The sequence below is a fragment of the Mus caroli genome, unplaced genomic scaffold (genome assembly GCF_978045245.1).
Source record: "Mus caroli unplaced genomic scaffold, Mus_caroli_1 scaffold_20, whole genome shotgun sequence".
Lineage (NCBI taxonomy): Eukaryota > Metazoa > Chordata > Mammalia > Rodentia > Muridae > Mus > Mus caroli.
In genome coordinates this window covers 22,596,804-22,619,597 of record NW_028227275.1, presented here as the reverse complement: position 1 = coordinate 22,619,597, position 22,794 = coordinate 22,596,804, and the positions used below count along the sequence as shown (strand labels likewise).

At 41.2% G+C, this 22,794-nt stretch overlaps 1 protein-coding gene across 8 annotated transcripts in view; it reads left to right on the top strand.

Moving 5' to 3' along the window:
• Positions 1-22,794, top strand: part of Plce1 (phospholipase C epsilon 1) — a 314,749-nt gene that overhangs the window by 249,668 nt on the left and 42,287 nt on the right. For 6 of the 8 annotated variants that reach the window (XM_029472801.2, XM_029472803.2, XM_021151794.3 and 3 more), the window contains 5 exons: positions 7,315-7,444; positions 9,947-9,988; positions 10,843-10,964; positions 11,994-12,111; positions 21,774-21,905. In XM_029472801.2, coding sequence (XP_029328661.1) covers positions 7,315-7,444; positions 9,947-9,988; positions 10,843-10,964; positions 11,994-12,111; positions 21,774-21,905 — 544 coding nt within the window. The remainder of the gene's footprint in view (positions 1-7,314; positions 7,445-9,946; positions 9,989-10,842; positions 10,965-11,993; positions 12,112-21,773; positions 21,906-22,794) is intronic. The other 2 variants (XM_021151795.3, XM_029472804.2) reach the window with 1 other exon arrangement.

The following is a 22,794-nucleotide window of genomic DNA, read 5'->3' as shown; positions in this document are numbered from 1 at the left end:
TCAGCTGTCCTCTTATTTTCAGGCAAACCTGATTGTTTAAATGATACAAACGCAGAGGTGCTAAAGGTCCAGAAGTGGATCCTTTTAAAAAGTGCCCAAGGGGATGACAGAGAGATGGCTCAGCAGTTTAGAGCACTGGCTGCTTTTCCAGAGAACTCAGGTTCCATTTGTAGCTCTGACACAGCAGCTCACAACTGGCTATAACTCCAATCCCAGGAGCTCTGATGCCCCGTTCTGGCCTCTGAGGGCACTGCATATACATAATACACAGACAAAAATGCAGTCAAAACCTTGACACAGAAAAATTGTTTTTAATTAAGAAGTGCCTGAACCTACGTATCCCTAGACGGCTCTGTACTCAGGAATACACATTCTGCAACTGAAAAAACCACATAGAACCTCAATCCGAGAGTTGCGTAGTCAATCACCTTCGGAAGCCAAGCAGGAAAGACCAGTGTAAGGAGCCAGTGGTGAGGACCAGAGTGTGCCTATCTCCAGAACTGAACGGGTCTAATCAGATCGTTTTTTTTTTGTTTGTTTGTTTGTTTGTTTGTTTGTTTTTAAGATTTATTTATTATATGTAAGTACACTGTAGCTGTCTTCAGACACTCCAGAAGAGGGCGCCAGATCTCTTTGCGGATGGTTGTGAGCCACCATGTGGTTGCTGGGATTTGAACTCTGGACCTTCGGAAGAGCAGTCGGGTGCTCTTACCCACTGAGCCATCTCACCAGCCCTAATCAGATCGTTTTAAAAGAATTTAAAATATCATCTCCGTGGAGCATCCATAATGTGTCCTTGTAATCCTAGCTACTAACAAAGCTGGGAGAGATGCTTACTTCATCCCAAGAACAGGAGAACTTGGGAAACACCGTGAGAGCCCAATCTCCTTTAAAAAGGCATATGCTAGCCCAGTGGTTCTCAACCTGTGGGTCGCAAGCCCTGTCGGTTAACCTCTATCTCCAAAAAATATTTACATTATTATTCATAACAGTAGCAAAATTACAGTGATGAAGTAGCAATGCGAATAATGTTATGACTGGGGAATCACCACGGCATGAGGAACAGTGTTAGGAGGCTTGAGAACCACTGCACTAGCCAAATAAATCTGTTTCAGAGACGGAAACTCCTCCCCCAAGGCCCAAAAGTTTCAAATCTTCACCATGAGCACCATGGTCCTGACCTCACTTTTGCTTCAGTTTCTGAAAACCATAGAACTGTCTGTGGACTTTGTAGTGAAACTCTTTAACTAAGATGCTAGAGCCTGTGTGTATGTAAACTCTAGCTGGTCTTCCTTAGAGGTAGGGACTGCCCATCCAGCGGGGAATGCTGTTTTCTTCTAGAACATTGTTTTCTCAGGCTATCTTCTCCTCTTTCTCCTCCTCATCCTCATCCTCTTTCTCTTCCTCCTCCTCTTCCTCTCTCTCCCTCCTCTTCTTCCTCTTCCTCCTCCTCCTCCTCTGCCTCTTCTTCCTCTGCCTCTTCCTCCTCCTCTTCATCCTTCTCCTCCTTTTCTTCTTCCTCTTCTTATTTGCTTATTTTTTTAGATATTATACTTTCTTTTTTTTTTTCAAGACAGGGTTTCTCTGTGTAGCCCTGGCTGTCCTGGAACTCACTTTGTAGACCAGGCTGGCCTCGAACTCAGAAATCCGCCTACTTCTGCCTCCCAAGTGCTAGGATTAAAGGCATGCACCATAGATATTATACTCTTATTGTAAGCAATTTTTATGTACAATAAATATTGTATACAATTTTTTATTGTAAAAATAAGGAGCATAGGAGAAAGTTAGAATAAGCAGTTAATACAGACTGCATTACCAAGTACCGTGTAGCAGATCATCACAGATGATATGTAAATAAAGGGAAATCTGGAAGAATGCTGAGTGTTTCACAGACTGAAAAGCAAGGCCTCTAAATCAAGATGGCTATGTGAAGTGCAATTACAATGCTAGGTGCAGAAACAAACTTACAAAGTTATAATTACATCCAAGACAGCAGAAGTCATAACTTTTATCAGCACCCCAAGTAAAAACACAATTACTTGTTACACATGAACATTTTCTGTCACTCTGAGGCCAGTTGAAGTTTTATTAGCATATACTCATGATACAGCATGATGGACTTCATGATTATAGTTTTGTTCACATGTACCATGTGCTTTGACTATTTTCACACTTCCTTACTCTCTTGAGTCTAACCTTCTACTATCCTCTTCCTCTTCCCAAATAAAACTGCTCTGTGTTCATATTCTATATGTGTGTGCATGCACATTTGAATACACATGTGTACAAGTAGATACGTGTTTCTGAGTGGATATATGTGAATATATGTGTGTGTACATGTGTGCATTATGTGAGTATATGCTTGTGTATGTGTGTATGTGCATGTGTCTGTGTAGATGTGTGTGAGTATGTGTGTGATTATGAGCACGTGCTTGTGTATGTGTGTGAGTGTGCATTGTGTATGTGCATGTGCCTGCATATGTGTGTAAGTGTGTTTATGAGTGTCTATGTGAGTGTGTCTGTGTGTGAGAATATGCATTGCGTGAATATGTGCATGTGCCTGTGTGTATGTGTGTGTGAGTATGAGTGAGTGTGTGCATTGTATGAGAGTTGCCTGTATATATGTGTGTATATATGTGTGAGTGTGTGTGTGTGTGTGTGTGTGTGTGTGTGTGTGTGTGTGTGACTTCAGGGTTTCAGCACACCACTGTGTGACTGTGTGGCACTGCTGCCAGTAGGCCTTCTGCATTGCCTCCCGTCTGCACGTGTGACACTCCTTCACTTCCCACAGGGTTCTGCTAGATGGTTTGCCTCTTGACTCCTGCTCCTTGACCTTAGCTTGACTGCTCATTTCTCTACAGTGATACACATCCTTGCTTTTGGGGTTCACTTGTACCTGGAACAGCGTTTGGTTTTTTTCTCTAAAATTAAAAAAACAACTCACATTCTCTCCCCTCTCCTAACACCTCCTAAATCATCTATCCATTCAATTTCACGTTCCTTCTCACTCTTTAAAAAAAAAAATACTGATACCAGTCACACACACACACATCAATTGCCAACTTCTAAGCATATAGACTGCCCTGAAGTTGTTGATAAACCCAGTACCACTCTATTGAAAAGAAAATAATTTTCCCTCTCCTTGCAAATATCAGTTACAAATAGCTTCTTGGTTATGGGTAGGACTTGGTGCCTCCTTCTCCTTCTCTGAGCTGGGATTTTGTCTGACTTAAACTTGTATGGCTTGTGTGTGCTATCAGTCTCTGGGATGGAACAGATCTAATATTAATTTAGAGAAGTGGGAAAGAAAGAGCTTTGTGTAGAACAGAGGACCTATTGGGGGAGTCTGTTTTTTCCTTCACCATGTAGAGTCCTCAGATTAAACTCAAGTTGCCAGGCTTTGCAGCAAGTGCCCCTGCCCGATGGGCCATTTCACCTGCTCTAGAGTAGACTTTTTAGAAGTTCTATTGGGCATTATTCTTAAGAAATTTTCTAATGAAAGGGAGAAAGGGAAGAGGGAGGGAAAGAAGAGAAGAAGGAGAGAGGGAAGGAAGAAGAGAGGAAGGAAGAAGGGGAAGAGGAAAAGAAGAAAGGGAGGGAGGGAGGGAGGTTGGTTCTAGATACAGTCAGAAATCCTGCACTGAAGACATGACCCCCTTACCGTTTAATGAAGGTTGTGTGGAGCTGTGCTCTGGGCTGATAGGCTGCTGTTCCCAGGCTGGCCTTGTATTTTGTGGCTGAGTCTTCAGTTTAACATGCTAGCCATTAACACCCACAAAGCTTTCTAAACCTCTGAGCGTAGCCAGTGAGCACTGAACATTCTAAGTGGTCAGCACTGTAGAAATATTTTATCTGGGTGTATGGACACAGCCCTGGCTGCATCTCCTCTATGTGTACATCTTATTGCAAAAATAATATAACCACATTTTTAAAAAATTAGAGAATATAGATTGGTAAAATGACCCAGCTAGTAAAGAGTACATACTATCAAGCTTGATAGCAGAATTCAGTTCTCGTTCTCAGGACCCATATAGTGGAAGGAGAGAACCAACTCTCTGGAGTTACCCTTTGAATTACACACACAGTGTGACACACACAGAGAGAGAGAGAGAGAGAGAGAGACTCATAAAGACACACACAATATGCACAATAAGTAAATAAATAAAATTTCTAATTTTTACTAAATGTTTAAAAATTAAAACTAGGGACCGCACACGGTGATGCACGCCTTTAATCCCAGCCCTAGGGAGGCAGAGGCAGAGGCAGGTGGATCTCTGAGTTCCAGGAAAGCCAGGACTATACTGAGAAACTGTCTCAAAAAAACAAACATAAATTCATAACTTGAGTAATGTCCACAGCTACAAATCATGGAGTCAGTCTTAGTTAGGTTTCTATTGTTGTGGTAAAACATTATAACCAAAAGCAGTTTTTGGAGAACAGGGTTTAGTCAAGCTTACAACACTCAGGTCACAGCCCATCTTCAAAGGAAGTCAGGGCAGGAACCTGGAGGAAGGAACTGATGCAGAAGCCATAGAAGGGTCCTGCTTACTGGCTTGCTCCTCTTGGCTTGCCCAACCTGATTTTTTAAAATACCCAGGATTGGGCTGGAGAGATGACTCAGCAGTTTAGAGCACTGACTGCTCTTCCAGAGGTCCTGAGTTCAAATCCCAGCAACCACATGGTGGCTCACAACCATCTGTAATGAGATCTGACACCCTCTTCTGGAGTGTCTGAAGACAGCTACAGTGTACTTACATATAATAAGTAAATAAATCTTAAAAAAAAAAAAAAAAAAAACCACCCAGGATCACCAACCACGGATGGTACCATCCATAGTGAACTAGGCCCTTCCACATCCATCATTAGTCAAGAACACTGCCTTGCTCACGAGCTCCACAGGCCAATCTGCTGGGGACATTTTCTCAACTGAGGTTCCCTCTTCTCTAAGAACTCCATGTCAAGTTGGTATAAAACTGACAGCAGAGTCCAAGAAAGTAAATGAAAACAATTTTATGCAAATTGTGCCTTTACTTTCTTTTAATTATTTATCTGTGTGCACGTGTGTGTGTTTGCGTGTGTGTGTGTGTGTGTATGTGTGTGTGTGTAAGAGAGAGAGAGAGAGAGATCACATGTTGTGGTGGTCAAATACCAACCTTCATGAGTTAGTTTTCTCTTCCTTCCTTTCTTCTTGGGTTCTGAGGACAAATTCAGGTTGACAGGTTTGTGTTCCAAGTGTGTTTACCTTCAGAGCCATCTTGTAAGCTCATATCTTTACTTTTGCTCACCTCCCACTGGAATTTAGCAATTCCTCTGATTATAAATACAGAAGGAAGAAAGCAGTAGTTTAGGCAATACCTGTGTATTTGTTTAAACAGGAGAAATGACAGTTTTCTTGTTGTCTCACAGATGTTAGTAATATCTGCAAGAAGTATTTCTATTCATCCTATTGACAAAACTATCACTGGGCCCACTATCATATGTTTTTAACGCATTTCCTCAAATTTTTGTTTTAATGATTTATCATTATTATCTTTAGTGGGAGGGGGCGTGGTGTGTGTGTGCACATGATTATAGGCAAAGTTACCTGTAGAGGTCAGAAGTATCAAAGCTCCCTTGACGTTGAACTTACTTTTCAAAAACTAATTTAATATTTACTTATTTTCTCTATGAGTGTTTTTCTTGCGTGTATGTCTATGCCTGGAGCATCAGATCCCCTGGAACTGGAGCTATGAATGAGTTGTTGTGATGCATCGTGTGGGTGCCAGAAATCAAAACAAGTGCTTTTAACTGCTGAGAAGTATCCCTAGCCCTTTTACATAGGCACTCTTAACAATTGAGCCATCTGTCCAGCCCCAGGTTCCCTAAAATTTCTAAGCCTGTTTTGTTATTTTGATTTATAGTTCTGATAACGATAGCATCCGTTGAAAAGTCCTCTCTAAACTACAACTGTTCTGGTCTGCTTGTCCATAGGGATTCTAGAATTGTTCTCAAGGTCAGAGGACTTTCAATATTATTTTAACACAGGAAAATAATTAATGTCTTAGCAGAGACTTCCTGCTGTAAAGCTGATGGGCTGTTTCACTCTGTCCCTCGGGACCAATGCTAGTTTTCCAAGCATCAGAGTTTTCTCTTGCAGGACTTTCTCAAGGGCTTAGGAATCCAGATACCACACACAGGTTCCTTGTAATTATTTCTAAAAGTTCTTCCCAAGTTCTTCCTTTAAAGGTGCCGATACACACACGCACACACAAGCATGCATGCGCACACACACAGCTGTATCCAGAATTTTGGGGGTCAAAAACCTGGGCTACAGCAGCCATAATAAACTAAGCTCAACCACTGGCCCTTATGTGCCAATTAGAAACATGTGTAATGGTGGAAAGCAATGAGAAGAGATTCCTCCCCCACCCGCCTGGGAGAAAGACCAGGTGGAGGAACTCCTTGACATCACCCCCATCTTCAGGACACAGGCAGGACATTAGCTTTAAGTGGAAGGCAAGAGGTGTGCACAGGTCTCTGTCCTGGACCTGCCAGGTGATCCAAAGAAGTCCTTATCCCTGAAGGAATGAGATTCTTATATATATTTTTTTAACTATAAATATTTTTATTTCACTTTATTTAACAGTCAAATAATAGTGCATTATATAAATGTGTCACACTTTCTTTTTTTTCATTTTTTAAATTTTTTTTTAATTTTTAATATTTTTATTACATATTTTCCTCAATTACATTTCCAATGCTATCCCAAAAGTCCCCCATAGCGCCCCCCACTTCCCTAAGGAATGAGATTCTTAGGCAAGTACTGCTGATTCAGGGAGCAGCCTCCCCGTTGTGGATAACTACCCTCATTTTGGAGTGCAGGTGGGAGAGTCTGTTCAATGAGGTACTCTTGTTCTTGGACTCTAAGGTGACTTAAAAGGAAAGGCTAAGGACAATGACTGATCTCCGTTCCTTCAGACTTGACAGGTTAGGATAGGCAACAGGTTAGACAGACACTGCTTGAGTGATTGTCATGCCTGTATGCCAAGGAACTCAGAGTAACTCATGTAAAGTGGGGTAACCCCAAGTAAAGAAGCCAGACACAAAATAAATCCAAGATGCTACGCTGGCTCTAGCTATCTGTGGGCCCCAGTGAGGAGCCAAAGCCGCTAGCTGGTGCCTGTCTTACACTAAATCCAGATACTTTCTTCTCTCCCAAATGAACCCGGAAAGGGCAATTTGATTTTACAGCTGTGGTAACCACTGTAGTTTTGAAGGTTTAGGTGGAAGCTCACTAAGTTGCATGTGCAGTCTTTAATTATTCCTATCTTTCAGGCTCATCAGTTAGCATCCATGCAAGCACAGGCTTTCACTGGTGGGAATGCCAACCCGCCACCTGCCAGTAATGAGGAAGAGGAAGATGAGGAGGATGAATACGATTATGATTACGAGTCCCTTTCCGATGGTAAGAGACACAGAACCTACTGCTGTGAATGGGGAAGGGCTCACGTGATTGGTTTGGTTTCTTTTTTTTTTTTCTTCCCAAATAAGTCTGGAACTCCATAGATAAGCAATACAGATGATTTTAACAATGTCTAGGAGTTTGAGAATCCAGACGCATAGTGAGGACAGAGGAAGAACAGGGTTCTATTAAGTATCACAGCTACACTCTAGGAAGACAAGAAGCACTCAGAAAGCAAGGGGAGGGGGTGGGGTGTAGGTGTCACTCCAGAAATGGGTTTGTAGAGGAAGCGGCGGGGTGGGGGGTGAGGGGGGCGGATCAGAACAGAAAAGCACACCTTCAGCTTTTGAGTTTCTGAAGTGGTAAAAGCTCTTGGCAGATGGTTCAGACTCTCTCTCTCTCTCTCTCTCTCTCTCTCGCTCTCTCTCTCTCTCTCTCTCTCTCTCTCATGCCACCTGCAGGGGACAGTGTCATTACTGTTCTGCTGTCTCTCTAGGGATCTGGCACCAAAAAGAGGAGGCTCATTCTCCTTCCTCCCTGTTCTCGGATTACTAACCCAACAAGTCATTTCCTTCTGGCCCCACAAGAGAGAAAAACATGAATGATGTCTAAAGGTTGCTAGTGAAGGATTCTTCTCAAGTCAGAACTGGGGTCTGTGTGTGCTTCACTTCCTGTAATTGGTATCATTAGCCGGAGATTACACAGTGTTTTCTCCTGCAATCTTGCTGATCGTTGGCTTTTACTTTGGTGCCCTCTAAAAGGTATCAGTGTTCCCATGAGAAAACACCAAGGTTTCTAATTGTACAAACTTTTTTTTTTTTTTTAATGAGACAAAGTCTCTTTGTTTAGTCCTGGCTGGCCTGGAACTCTTGGTCTTCCTGATTCCATCTCCTATGTAGCATTCTATAGTGGGCTGAGGGTTTGGCTCAGTGGTAGAGCATTTATTTGCCTTGTATCAACAAAGGCCCTGTGATCCTTGGCGCACACATGCTGCTCCCACACTAGTAAACATTTGCTATTGATGTAAAGACCACTAAGCTTCTCGTGTCCGTATTTGCTTCTCATGTTCGAGTTTGTTTCCAGTCATGTTTCAGTTCAGAGCCCTCATTACTGGTAATGGTCTAGTTGTGTTCTGACCTAAACTATAATGCTAAGCAGTGACCATTTACTATTTAGTCTTCGTAATAGCTGACTATCTCATGTCATCAATTAAAGGCACACTTATTTGACTGGAAATGCCACGAGGCAATAATTTGAATGGAGTCAAGACAAGTTATTAGCATCCTAGACCTAAACTTGTCACAAGAATGTGGAAAGTTTCATATTAACGTGTCCACCGCCATGAAAATGCCCCCATAGCAAAATAAATGGACCCAGAGAATAAATGAAAAATTACACTGATGAAATCAGCCAGTCCAGATGTTATTTGCTCCTGTAATAATATAAATTCTTTCCCATCATAAATTACCTTGGGGCTTTTTTTGTACTGTTGAAAGCAGGAAAGGGAGCTTTTAAAATTAACATTTCCGTATTTTTTACTTGCAAATAGTGAAATTAAACAGAGGAAAGAAAGAACGTTCTGATTTAGTTTTGTGTAGGGAAGTAAAATTTAACTCTACTCTCCCATGGAATTTATAAATTAGTCCTATGCATGTTCAAGGTTTGGGTGGAGTATTCATTGAAAGCTGAGGCCTAAGCAAACTCTACTCCCATGGTGTATGAGGCTTTGGATAATGACGTTTCACCACTAGGAACCAGAAGTTTCTCTGTTTATGTCATGAAAAAGTTCTGTCGAATGTTTGATGATGCCCCCACATACAGACATTCTCTCTCTCTCTCTCTCTCTCTCTCTCTCTCTCTCACACACACACACACACACACACACCCCTCTGTGATCTATGACAGCTGAAGTCCACTGTCATAGCTATTTCTCATTTCATTTGAAAGATCCTCTGGCTGGTTGTCTTCCAAATAGGCCTTGAGGTCATGGCATGCCTTGTAAAGTTTGTCCTATGACAGCTTATATAGGCAACCATTAAATGCCTTAGCAATGGTCTGTTTTCAATGGTGGTTGCAATGCATCTCTCACGTCTGAGTTTAATTAAATCTATATCAGGAATAATACAATCCCAACTAGTAATATGAATGAGCAAATTTTAGCATGATTCGAATTAACAATGCCTGCTTTGGAGGTTTTTTTTGTTTTGTTTTGATACCAGGTCTCACACAGTCTAGGCCAACCTTGAATGCTCTAAGTATCTGAATATGACCTTGAACTCCTGATCCTTTTGCTACCCAAAGACCAGGATTGGCTGCATTTCCTTTATTGCTAGTCCTTGAATCTGTGACAGTCGAAATATTAGTTCTCTAAGACACCTCCTGATTCATTCCCTTGTGATTTAAGCTGTTGTAACCTGTGTTTTGCTCCATGCCTTAGTTTGATGTATCTGGCTCTGACTTAATTCTCCTTACCTGTATTTTCTTTCTGCTTCTCTTTCTCTGTAGCAGATATCCTTACTGCTTCCCCTGTTCCTAACAGTCAGGAAGGTAAATGTCATTTGAACCCAGTATTTTAACTGCATGGATGTCTGCATTATGCCTCCACTGTTTTGAGTCTGATTAGCATGAAGTTGTGGCACCTCTGTGCATAGAAATGCAGTGAAATTATTGATCTCTTGGTAAGCTGCATGCCCCTGATTTGGTATAAGGATATTTTGGTCTAAGCATTTGTGGTCCAGAAAGGTAGTGAATCTAGAATGAGATATTAGTTCTCTTGCTTTTCACTTTAAAAGAATACAATCATGACATACTTCTCAGACTTTTACACTTGTTCTGAATAGAGCTGTCAAACATGGCAAAAAAATCCAAGATTATCTAGCATACTTAGAAATATTTACATTAAGATTATAACTTAAAAACAATAGTCATGAAATTTTTACTTTTCAATGAATTTAAATGGAAGAAACTTTGCATTGTGCATAACAATAAGCCTCCTCCCATGAATTTTGGCTTTGATGTTTCTGGGGTCAAAAGAAGCAAATAACTTCATTTCAAAGGAAGCCTGATTAACTCACAAATGTACCACATAGAAATGCTTGAACCACTTGATCCTTCCCAGACCTGTGCGCCATCAGCCTTTTGACATAGGATACGTCTATCTGTGCAAAGTGGGCCTTTTCATTTAGAGTTTATCTGTATGGTACTAAAACTACTGCTAAATGAGTCTGCGAAGCTAAATATATAACCCAGGTTTTAAAGTTGTGCTTCAAGTCATCATTTTGGCAACATGCAGCCAGCGTCTCAGTCTTCTGGATGCACATGAGTAGTTGGATCTCCTCACACAAAGCCCTGAAGGGAAGCATTTGGTTCTTTTTCACTGATGCCTGGTAATTCATTTTCAGACAATATTCTGGAAGACAGACCTGAGAACAAATCATGCGCTGACAAGCTTCAGTTTGAGTACAATGAAGAGGTCCCCAAGAGGATAAAGAAAGCAGACAACTCCTCTGGCAATAAGGGAAAGGTAGGCGATCGCTTTTCTTTCTTTTAAAGATTTTATTTATTTAATGTATGTGAGTATACCATCGCTGCCCTCAGACACACCAGAAGAGGGCATCAGATCCCATTACAGATGGTTGTGAGTCGCCATGTGGATGCTAGGAATTGAACTCAGGACCTCTGGAAGAGCAGTCAGTGCTCTTAACCACTGAGCCATCTCTCCAGAGATGGCTTTTCTTTACATGATTCTTGAACTTTTGGAGTTTTGTCACTTTCGGCTGGGACTCCCCTCCCCTTCTTTTTTTCTTACTCAGTCTCCCTCAGATGCCCAAGTCCAAGTGGAGATGCTATAGGACTACAGCCTGCCATTTGCCATAATTTCACCCAACCAGTACCTATTGGGGGTATATGTTGGCAGGCACTGGAATGGTACTGGGGATTGGTGGGTTAGTGGTTGAAACAGACCTGTAAGCCATGTTAGTTGATAAGTAACAAGCATAGTGATCTCACTGTATTGCCAGAGAATCAAGAACAGGGTCTCACGGAAGATACTCTTTGAAAGCAAAGATTTGCCCAAGTGTACAGAAACAGGCCACTCTAGCAAGAGGACAACATTAAAGTCATTCACACCAAGAACATGAAAGGAAGCCAGGTTATGAAGAATTAGCAAAACCACCGAGATCTGAAAGACACATAAGATACCCAAGTCTCACCCCGAGGTGCCTCACAGCCTAAAGACACTGAGGAAATCTGTTCAGACAGTGGCAATGTCAAATTTTTGAAGCAAAGCATATAGATCATCAACCCTCTATTAATTCAACAAATGTGTATAGACTACTCCATGTGAAAGATAATGCATTCTGTCCTAAGAGACATGAAGGATGAATTAGACACAGTGCCTTTCCCTCACAAAGGCACTGAGAGGTGAATGTGAAGAAATACTTAGTAAGGAGAAGCATTCTGACCATGTGGGAGAGAGATAGAGAAAGTGCTCTGGGGATTCAGAGTGAGGGGACTCCACCTTCTGGTAAAACGGTCTCATTTTCCTTGAAAGGTGTATGACATGGAACTGGGAGAGGAGTTTTACCTTCCTCAGAACAAGAAGGAAAGCAGGCAGATTGCACCGGAGCTTTCTGACCTCGTCATTTATTGCCAGGCAGTAAAATTCCCAGGTAAGAGTAGTCAATAGTGTATGATTTAAAGTTGCCAAAGGATAAAAGTGTGCTATCTGTCTAATGAGGTGTTTTGAATACTCCAAAATAGCTTGATTGTGTGATTGAAATAAACAATTTCCATAGATCATCTCTGACTTTTCATAATAATTCTCCAAGGTTAGCGGATTTCCACTTGTATTTTTTTAAACATTTGTTTCTTTCTTTGTTTTTTTATTGCATGGGTGTTTTGTCTGTGTAGATATATGTGCATCATGTGTGTGTCTGGTACCTTCAGACTCCTTGGAACTGGGCTTATGGACAGCTGTGAGCCACCATGTAGGTGTTGGGAAATGAACTCAGGTCTTCTGCAAGAAAAGCAAGTCCTCTTTACTGGTGAGCCGTCTTCCCAGCTCCCTTCCACCCATTCTTAAATAAAACAAATTCTGAAGCACATAATTTCCCCCCAAGATTTCAGAGTATACATGTAGAACTATAGAAATTGACTTGAGCAAAGACAGATATTTGGTTGCTGATGTACTTAAAAAAGGAAGAAGAAGAAGAAGAAGAAGAAGAAGAAGAAGAAGAAGAAGAAGAAGAAGAAGAAGAAGAAGAAGAAGAAGAAAGAAGAAGACGACGACGACTCCAGTGCAGTTCAGCTCAGGCACATGCCTTCCCTCTCTCAGTCATTCTCTTGCCCCAGCCATTGTGTTGGGAGGCAGCTATAGCAAGCCACCATCAGAGGCTTCCAGACTCGGGTTCAACCTGCGATTTCTTCAAAACCTCCAGCAGAAGTGATACTGCTTCTCACTGACTTATTTTCCCAAACCTTAATCAACCCCTGTAACTGGAGGGCTACGGTATTCTGAATGTCTGATGCTGGGAGGATGTCAACTTGACACACAAACACATCACTAGTAAGCCTCAACCCTTACATTCTTATTCATCCCCAAGATCTAAATAACTTTAAAAGTCCCACAGTCTTTACATATTCTTAAAATTTCAATCTCTTTAAAATATCCATCTCTTTTAAAATCCAAAGTCTTTTTACAATTAAAAGTCTCTTAACTGTGGGCTCCACTAAAACAGTTTCTTCCTTCAAGAGGGAAAATATCAGGGCACAGTCACAATCAAAGCAAAAATCAATCTCCAACCGTCCAACGTCTGGGATCCAACTCACGATCTTCTGGGCTCCTCCAAGGGCTTGGGTCACTTCTCCAGCCATGCCCTTTGTAGCACACACGTCGTCCTCTGGGCTCCAGATGCCTGTACTCCACTGCTGCTGCTCTTGGTGGTCATCTCATGGTACTGGCATCTCCAAAACACTGCATGACCCCTTCAGTCCTGGGCCATTAATTGCAACTGAGGCTGCACCTTCACCAATGGCCTTCCATGGCCTCACAGTGCCGAGCCTCAGCTGCTCTGCATGACCCCTTCATGCCTTCAAAACCAGTACCACCTGGGTGACCCTTACACATTACCAAGTCCCACTGCAGAAGGAGTACAATCTTGCCTATCTCTGGAACACAGCCTCTTTGTGCTTTCAGAAAACACTTCCCAGAAGATGTCACCTCAACGATGCTGGTCTCTTCTTAATCACCGCTAATTTCTTAGCTCCAGCTAACCAGCATCAATAGTCCCAGTAATGCAAAGTTTTTGCTTTAGTAGTTCTGGTATCTTGTTAATCACAGCTGATTCTTCAGCCCCAGCTAACCAGAACTACAAAATCTTCACAATAAAAACAGCAATGCCCCTGAAGAGAGTCTTTAATTTTCCCTCTGAAATTTCACAAACCAGACCTCCATCTTCTGCACTGTTCTCAGCATTATCTTCCAAGCTCCTACACAACATCTGACAGAGCTCTTAACAACGAATGGATCTTCAAGCCCAAAGTTCCAAAGTCCTTCCACAGTCCTCCCCAAAACATGGTCAGGTTGTCACAGGAATACCCCACTCTGCTGGTACCAATTTGTCTTAGTCAGGGTTTCTATTCCTGCACAAACATCATGACCAAGAAGCAAGTTGGGGAGGAAAGGGTTTATTCGGCTTACACTTCCATGCTGCTGTTCATCACCAAAGGAAGTCAGGACTGGAACTCAAGCAGGTCAGAAAGCAGGAGCTGATGCAGAAGCCATGGAGGGATGTTCTTTACTGGCTTGCTTCCCCTGGCTTGCTCAGCCTACTCTCTTATAGAACCCAAGACTACCAGCCCAGGGATGGTCCCACCCACAAGGGGCCTTTCCCCCTTGATCACTAATTGAGAAAATGCCTTACAGTTGGATCTCATGGAGGCATTTCCTCAACTGAAGCTCCTTTCTCTGTGATAACTCCAGCTGTGTCAAGTTGACACACAAAACCAGCCAGTACAGAGGATCTCTACAAGACAGCCTGGACTACATAGTCTCATCTCTGAGCTGTGGGTTTGAGGCTCTGCCTAAACCATAAGGAAAGGAGTTGTAGGAAGAGAGGAAGTTTTCCCACTTGGCCATTGCTGGAAACACAGTGGACTTTATGTGGTGAACCACTTCAAAAAAAAATTAGTTCACTAAGTAAATGTTAGATCTATGAATCTGAAGCCTGTCTTGTCTCCAAAGTCCCTCCTTGAACTGCATCTACTCTGCCTTTCTTATCAGGATGAGTTCAGCTCAATTGTGTACCCCATAAATGTGGACCAAGAGAGGAAACAAGAATAAATAAAGAGCTAGAAGTCAGAAAGATTAGTCTTCTCATACAAATAATCCTCCAATCCGAGCTCTTTCCCCACCTCAGCAATCTTGGGCACAAGAGGTCTTTGTGTTTCGTTTTCTTCCAGAAACTATAAAGCTTTTGGCAGCTGCTACTGCTCTTCTGCTAGTAAATCCTGTTGCAGACGATATGAATGCATATGCAGCAAATATTTCAAAAACATACAGGAAGGTAGAGCACTTAAATTTAGTGGTTAGAGACAGCTTGGCCATTAAGAGCACTTGCTGCTCTTTCACAGGACCCAGGTTTGGTTCCCAGAACCCACAACCACCTCTAACTTCAATTCTAGGAGATCCAATGCCCTCTGATTGCCTCTTTGAGGACCAGGCATTCACATATTGCACATATACACAAGTAGGCATGCATACATAATTGTTCATTTTTAAGCTTTTTAGTTTCACGGGACATGACTTATGCCGCATAAGTTTGCCATGGTCATATTTAAGTAATACCTGGTGATGCTTATTTCATTGTAAAGAGGAAAGGTAACCTACTGGCATCAGATCATATTGTTCAAGAATAACACAAGCCTATAATCCCAGCACTCAGATGGCATAGCCAAGAGATTTGCCACTAGTTTGAAGCCAATGCTGTCTAATATAATGAAGTCCAAGTCAACCTAAACTATAGAGTAAGACCCTATCTCAAAAAAAGAAAATCATTGTTGCTTCATGTTTCATTCTTTATAAACACAGGTAACACTACAAAAACAAAAACCACTCAACTGGTTTTGTCTTTTCTCAAGGATTAAATAAACTGGAAGCACAAATTCCCACAGATACTTCAGTTCGGTGGGAAAGATAAAGTTATACCAAATAGAGAATTGTGATACGGTCAGTGGCCATTTGTCCCAACTCCAAACTTAAAGTTCAGAATGCATATGTAGTTGTTCTGTTTTCTGTTTTGTTTTTGAGTCTTTTGATTAGTTGTGTAGCCTTAGATGTCCTAGAACTATGTAGACCAGGCTGGCCTCAAATGCACAGAGATCCACCTGCCTCTGATGTGTCCACCAAACATACACACCTGGCTATTATTTCTGGTATATTTAAAAGATTTACAAAATATTTTAAAAGAGTATCTATCTATCTATCTATCTATCTATCTGGTTTTTCAAGGCAAGAGTCTCTTTGTGTAGCCTTGGCTGTCTTGCAACAGCCAACTCTTGAGTGCTGGGATTAAAGACAAGCACCACCACTCCCTGGCTTTCTAAATTTTATTTTTATCTAGGGCTGTGTGTGCATGCATGTGAGTGTCTGTGTGTATGTGTGTAAGTGACTCATGTTCCAGGAGATGAGAAGAGGGCATCAGATCGCTCAGAGCTATAAGCTATTGTGAGCCACCTGATATGGGTATTGGGAACTGAACTCAGGTCCTCCACAAGAGCAGGAAGTGTCCTTAACCACTGAGCCATCCCTCTGACCCAACACAGCACATACACTTTATGTGTTGTTCGTTAGCAATTGAAGTTTCTCTACTTTGTCTATAATTTAATGTTCTTTCTCAGAATAACTAAAAGTATTTCCTTGGAGTCACTCTTATAATACCTTCTAAAATTAACTATTATAATTTTTTGGTGTACATGAGGAAAATACAAGATGTTGTTACCTTTTGGTTTTGTGTTTGATAGATCAATAAGTTACATTATCAGTTTCGGTGAATCTCACCTTTCCTCATTATCCAGTCCAGTCTCAGAAGCACAGGCCTAGAGGCCAGCTGCTTCAGAGGCTGAGACAGGATGTGATTTTGAAGGTTGTCTACAGAATAATTGGAAGGCCATCCTGGGCAGTTTAACACGACTTTTTCTCAAACTTAAAAAAGAAAAAAGTGATGTTATTAGCTCAGAAAACTTTGTTAGCACTTGTAAATACTCAGGGTTCAATTCCCTATTAAAAAAAAAAAATCAAAACACACACACACACCTAACAAACAAAGAACAACAACAAACCAGAAGAATGTAGATGATGGCCCAAGGTCCCTAGGAGTAAAGTACCCTCTGCCCAGTTGTGAATCTGTCCAGTGGCCCATGGCTCAGTTCCCAGGACTGAAGTTTCTCTACATTGTCTATAATTTAATGTTCTTAGACTATTCTGAGAAGAATAACTAAAAGTATTTCCTTTCTTAGGATCATGGATATAATGCAGGCTCTTCCTGTTTCCATCTGCTGTAGGATGTGCATCTCAGTTACATTTAGCCCTTACATCTCCATGCCTTTTCCTCCTCCTTCTAATGGGGAAAGGGCATTAGTACTCTCTCATGTTACCCAGCTTAGTGTTTGGATACTTCCTAGCAAGCACCCTTGTCTACCCAGTTCTCATCAGGCGTACACTGTGGCCTTTAGCACTGTCTGTCCTTTGTGGCCTTTAGCACTGCCTGTCCTTTGCTCAGACAGAATATACTCAGACTGAGGATGCAGCTCAGTGGTTGGGTATTTGACAGAATGCACAAAACCCTGGACCACCCCCCAGTGCTATGAGGAATAGGTAAGAATAGTCTAAGCTTGACCCATTCCCTCTAATCCCCTTTACTAACTCCCAAACTCCAAGGCCATGAGTCTCTATAAAGAATCTGAGAGGGGACTGGAGAGATGGCTCAGCGGTTAAGAGCACTGACTGCTCTTCTGAAGGTCCTAAGTTCAAATCCCAGCAACCACATGGTGGCTCACAAAAACCTGTAATGAGATCTGGCGCCCTCTTCTGGTATGTTTGAAGACAGCTAGAGTGTATTTATTTATAATAATAAATAAATCTTTGGGCTGGAGCAAACAGGGTTGACCAGAGCAAGCAGAGGTCCTAAATTCAATTCCCAACAACCACATGAAGGCTCACAACCATCTGTACAGCTACAGTGTACTCATATACATAAAATAAATAAATAAATCTTTAAAAAAAAAAAAAGAATCTGAGAGTTTCCGTTCCTCCGTGGTATCTTCTTTCGCAGGCCTCTGTGCATATAGGCATGTGTTTATATTCCTTTTTCTAAAGACAATTATCCCCTGTAGTTACCAAATGTGTGTGTGTGTGTGTGTGTGAACCCTTCTTGGGATGTGCAGTTCCTTCCATTTAAAAAAATATTTAATTTATGCATATGGGTGTTTTGCCTGCATGCATGTCTGTGTACCATGAGCAGGCAGTCCCCTTGGAGACCAGAAGTGGGGCATGGTATTCTTCTGGCCCTCCTCTGGCCTCCAATGGCACAGCCTGCACATTGTATGCAGATAAACACGCAGGCAAAAATACCCTTAAATTTGTTTTCTATGGAAGGTACTCCACATGCCAAGAAGGGATATATATGGAAAATATTGGGTAGGTAGCAAAGTCATTGGGCAAGCTTTTTCATGCATGGCTCTCATCTGTGACTTTAGCCAACACCAATCCACCCTCTGAGCCTCCCCTCCTTATTGAAAATAGATTGTGTTCTCATATTGTATATCCTGGTTACTATATCCCTTCCCTCTACTCCTCCCAGCTCCTCCCAACATCTCTTCCCATCTGCATCTACTCCCTTTCTGTCTCTCATTAGAAAAGATCAGGCTTCTAAGAGATGGCAACAGAACATAACACAATAAAATATAGTATGGTAAAACAAAAAAGTCACATCAAAGTTGAACAAGGCAAACCAAAAGAATGAAAAGAGCCCAAGAGAAGGTACAGAATCCCACTTGTTCACATACTCAAGAGTCCCTTAAAAACACTAAACTGGAAGCCATAATATATACACAGAGGACCTGGTACGGACCTGTACAAGCCCAGTACTTGGTGCTTTAGTATCTGTGAGTTCAGATGGCCTTGTTCTCCTGGTGTCTTCCATCCACTCTTGCTTGTACACTCCTCCTGCCTCCTCTCCCACAGGTTTCTCTGAGCTCCGTTCCAAAGTCTCTGTGTGTGTAATGTCTGGCTGTGGGTCTGTATTTGTTCCCATCTGCTACAGAAGGAAGCCTCTCTGATGATGGCTGAATTAGACACCACAGCAGAGCATCATGTATGAGGAGTCCTTTCATCAATACTCTCATATACATATATATATATGTATATGAGAGTATACATATATATGTATATATATATGTATATGATATATATATCATATATATATCATATATATGTATATATATGTATATGAGAGTATACATATACATACATATACACATATATGTATATGAGAGTATACATATACATACATATACATATATATGTATATGAGAGTATACATATACATATATATACATATATATCTCATATATATATATATATATATATATATATATATATATATATATATATATATATATACACATATGTATGTATAAGACCAAGAGTATTTGGCTTGTCCTCATCCCTGGGCTAACTAGTCTCTGGTTCTTGGACACCCCAGCAGTGTCAGATATGCTCGTTTGTGCTTTTAAACACACCTCTGTCTTTTCTCTACCCATGTCCTTACAAGGGTTACCGTTTTCTGTGGAAGACCTCCCAAACTGCTGCAGCCTAAAGAGTTACTCTCCTTTTGTGATGTTTTGTTTTGCGACTTGTATCTTGAGTATTCCGAGCTTCTGGGCTAATATCTACTTATGATATGCACTCACTGATAAGTGGATATTAGCCCAGAAGCTAGGAATACCCAAGATACAATTTGCAAAACACATAAAACTCAAGAATAAGGAAGACCAAAGTGTGGACACTTCAGTCCTTCTTAGAAAAAAGAACAAAATACCCATGGAAGGAATACAGAGACAAAATATGGAGCAGAGACTGAAGGAATGATCATCCAGAGACTGCCCCACCTGGAGATCCATCCCATAAACAACCACCAAAACCAGACACTGTTGTAGATGCCGACAAGAGCTTGCTGACAGGAGCCTGATATAGCTGTCTCCTGAGAGGCTGTGCCAGTGCCTGACAAATACAGAAGTGGATACTCACAGCCAACCATTGGATGGAGCACAGGGTCCCCAATGTAGGAACTAGAGAAAGTACCCAAGGAGCTGAAGGGGTTTGCAGCCCCATAGGAGGAACAACAAAATGAACTAACCAGTATCCCCAGAGCTCCCTGGGACTAAACCACCAAGCAAAGAAAACACATGATGGGACTCATGGTTCTATCTGCATATGTAGCAGAAGATGGCCTAGTCACTCATCAATGGGAGAAGAGGCCCTTGGTCCTGTGAAGGTTCTATGCCCCAGTATAGGGGACTGCCAGGGCCAGGAAGCAGGAGTGGGTAGGTTAGTGAGCAGGGGGAGGAGGGGAAGGGATAGGGGGTTTTTGAAGGGGAAACCAGGAAAGGGGATAACATTTGAACATAAATAAAGAAAATATCTTTTAAAAAAAAAAGGAAAAAAAAAAAAAGAGTTACTCTCCAATGGAACAGCTATAGACAATAGTGATGATGGCTTCCCAGGAGCCTTTAAGTCACTCTTCTTAAACTAGAGCTGGGTCTGTGTGGTTGGTGTGCATTCTTTCTCTCACTCAGCAAATATGTACTACATTCCTGCTATGCACCGGGCACCATTCCTGGCATAAAGGATCCAGGGACTGAATGGCCCAGGAGTGAGAAGGAAAAGTCACAAAAGCATCATCATCATTATATCTTTTCCACTGAGTCTTCAGACTAATCCTAGAGTAAATTCCTTGAATCACACCTACTTTTTTAGATAAGAAAAAAGCAGAAGTTTTGGTCAAAGATCATGTCAGAAGAATTTTTTTTAATCATTTCTTTAATTTTTTGAGATTACAATTGTATCATTTCAAAAAAAAAAAAACCCAATTATATCATTTCCTTCTTCCCTTGTTTCCCTCCAATCCTCCCCATATACCCCTTCTTTCTCTCTTTCAAACTCATTTTTTTCATTAAGTGTTGATATATATTTTTCATATATATGTATAAATTAATGTTTAGTAATTGTTAATATATATATTTCACATATATAACAATTTTCATTAATTGTATGAATATATATATATTGTATGAATACACACACATATATATATAGTATGAATACACACACACATATGCATATACACACACACATATATGTGTGTGTATGTATATATATATATATTCCTTAATGCATAGTACAGCCTGCTGAGTCATTATCTTGCTACTTGTATACAATATGCGTTATATATGAGAACTGCCGTTGTATATGAGAACTGCCCATTTGGCATTAGACAACCAATTGGTGTGCCCTTTCCTGAGGGTGACTGTCTCGCCCTCTCTCAGCATTCCTTACTTTACCATTACAGAAAACCACAGCCAATCAGAATGCAGAGTTGTGGTGCGCAGTCCCAAAGGATACATCAACAAAACTACTCCTGCACCTAAGGCTCAGGGAACATTGGGGAGGAGCAGTAGAAAGATTGTAACAGCCAGAGGATTAGGGAGTTTGCTGTGAGATTGTTTCCTAGGAATGTCAGACGCTATGCCCATAAACACGAGATGAATAACAACAATAATAGGCATGCGAATGTGGATAGTGAAAGCCCACGAGGCTTCAACAAGGAATGCCAGAAGACTTATAGTATGGACTAATACTATGCCCAGGCTCATAATTATTCTTTCATCTCTCCAAATTGGTCATTAGGTTCTAGGAAATAAATATTAACTGCAGCATATTCCGTATGTGCAGTTTTAAAACTCAGGCACACAGTTCACTAGAAGTGTGTGTGTGTGTGTGTGTGTGTGTGTGTGTTTGTGTGTGTGTTGCTCTGTAATTTGGGGATTATTCCTTAATAGCTATGCAATGTTTGTTGCATTTGTTTAGAGATTAAATAAACTTGGCTATGATTGCCTACAATACTATCATCAGCCATGCTAAAGAGTAATGGATCCTCTGTGCTGTGTAACAAGGAAATGGTAGGACTGCAATCTAAACACTAATGAGGATGGAAAATGTTGAGCCCTCTTGCCTGTAGCTTTTGGCTTATTTATTTTCATTTTATGAGAACAGGCCTGTCAACTCTAAATTCATCTGGCTCTAGCAGAGGGAAAGAAAGGAAAAGCAGGAAGTCCATTTTTGGCAACAATCCTGGCAGAATGAGCCCCGGGGAGACAGCGCCATTTAACAGAACATCTGGAAGAGGTAGCATTTCCTGCTCTTAGCGTCTTTGCTTGGTCCTGCTTGCCACATGACTCACATATTTTGCTGTCTAGCCACTTCCTTTGAATTTTGAAATCCACCGTTATTTTCATAGATGTTTACACTACCCAAGTGCAACATAAATATTTTTCAATTGTTAATTTATTCTTTGAACTCACTGCAAATGGCATTTTTACTGACGATGTTCTCACATTGTTTGCCTCAAAAGTAAAATTGGAAGCACCTTCGACTGTTCTAGCAGTTTCTGGAACAGCGTCCCGGATCCACAGGATACATTCTTTTACTTCTAATTACTTCTCATTGTAAAAGTAATAAATTCTCCCAGCTAAAAGTCCAGCTGATGCACAAGAGGAACAGAATTCCTTTCCATACTCAGTGCTGTGATGTTGTTTCTCAGAGTGGACCCACTGGGGAATTAATTCACTGTAATGTGTTCAAGGGGAAAAAAAATATTTTAAAGAAAATCCAAATGGGATGTAATCAAACAGGAGCTCTCAGTTGCCACACACCTGACTGTACATTTGTCGGCCTTATCCTCTTGCATGCCTGTATGATATTCCTTTGTATGGATTTTTGTTTCTTGTTCTGGGTTGTATACACTTGCATACAGACTTTGTATTTGTAAAGATTGCCCACAGAACAATGAAGTCCTGAGGCAAACAGACTTATAGAAGTCCAATTTAAATTGGTGTTACTATCCTCACATTATTACTTAGTTTAGGTTTTGATACTGGTGGTTGAATCCAAAATCTTGTGCCTGGTGATGTGTACCCTACCACTGAGCCGCACCCTGACTCGCTACCCCCATTTTAAAACTCAATAGCTGCCATGTTTCAAGGTAGCAAACTAACTGACAAGTCACATTCAGGGT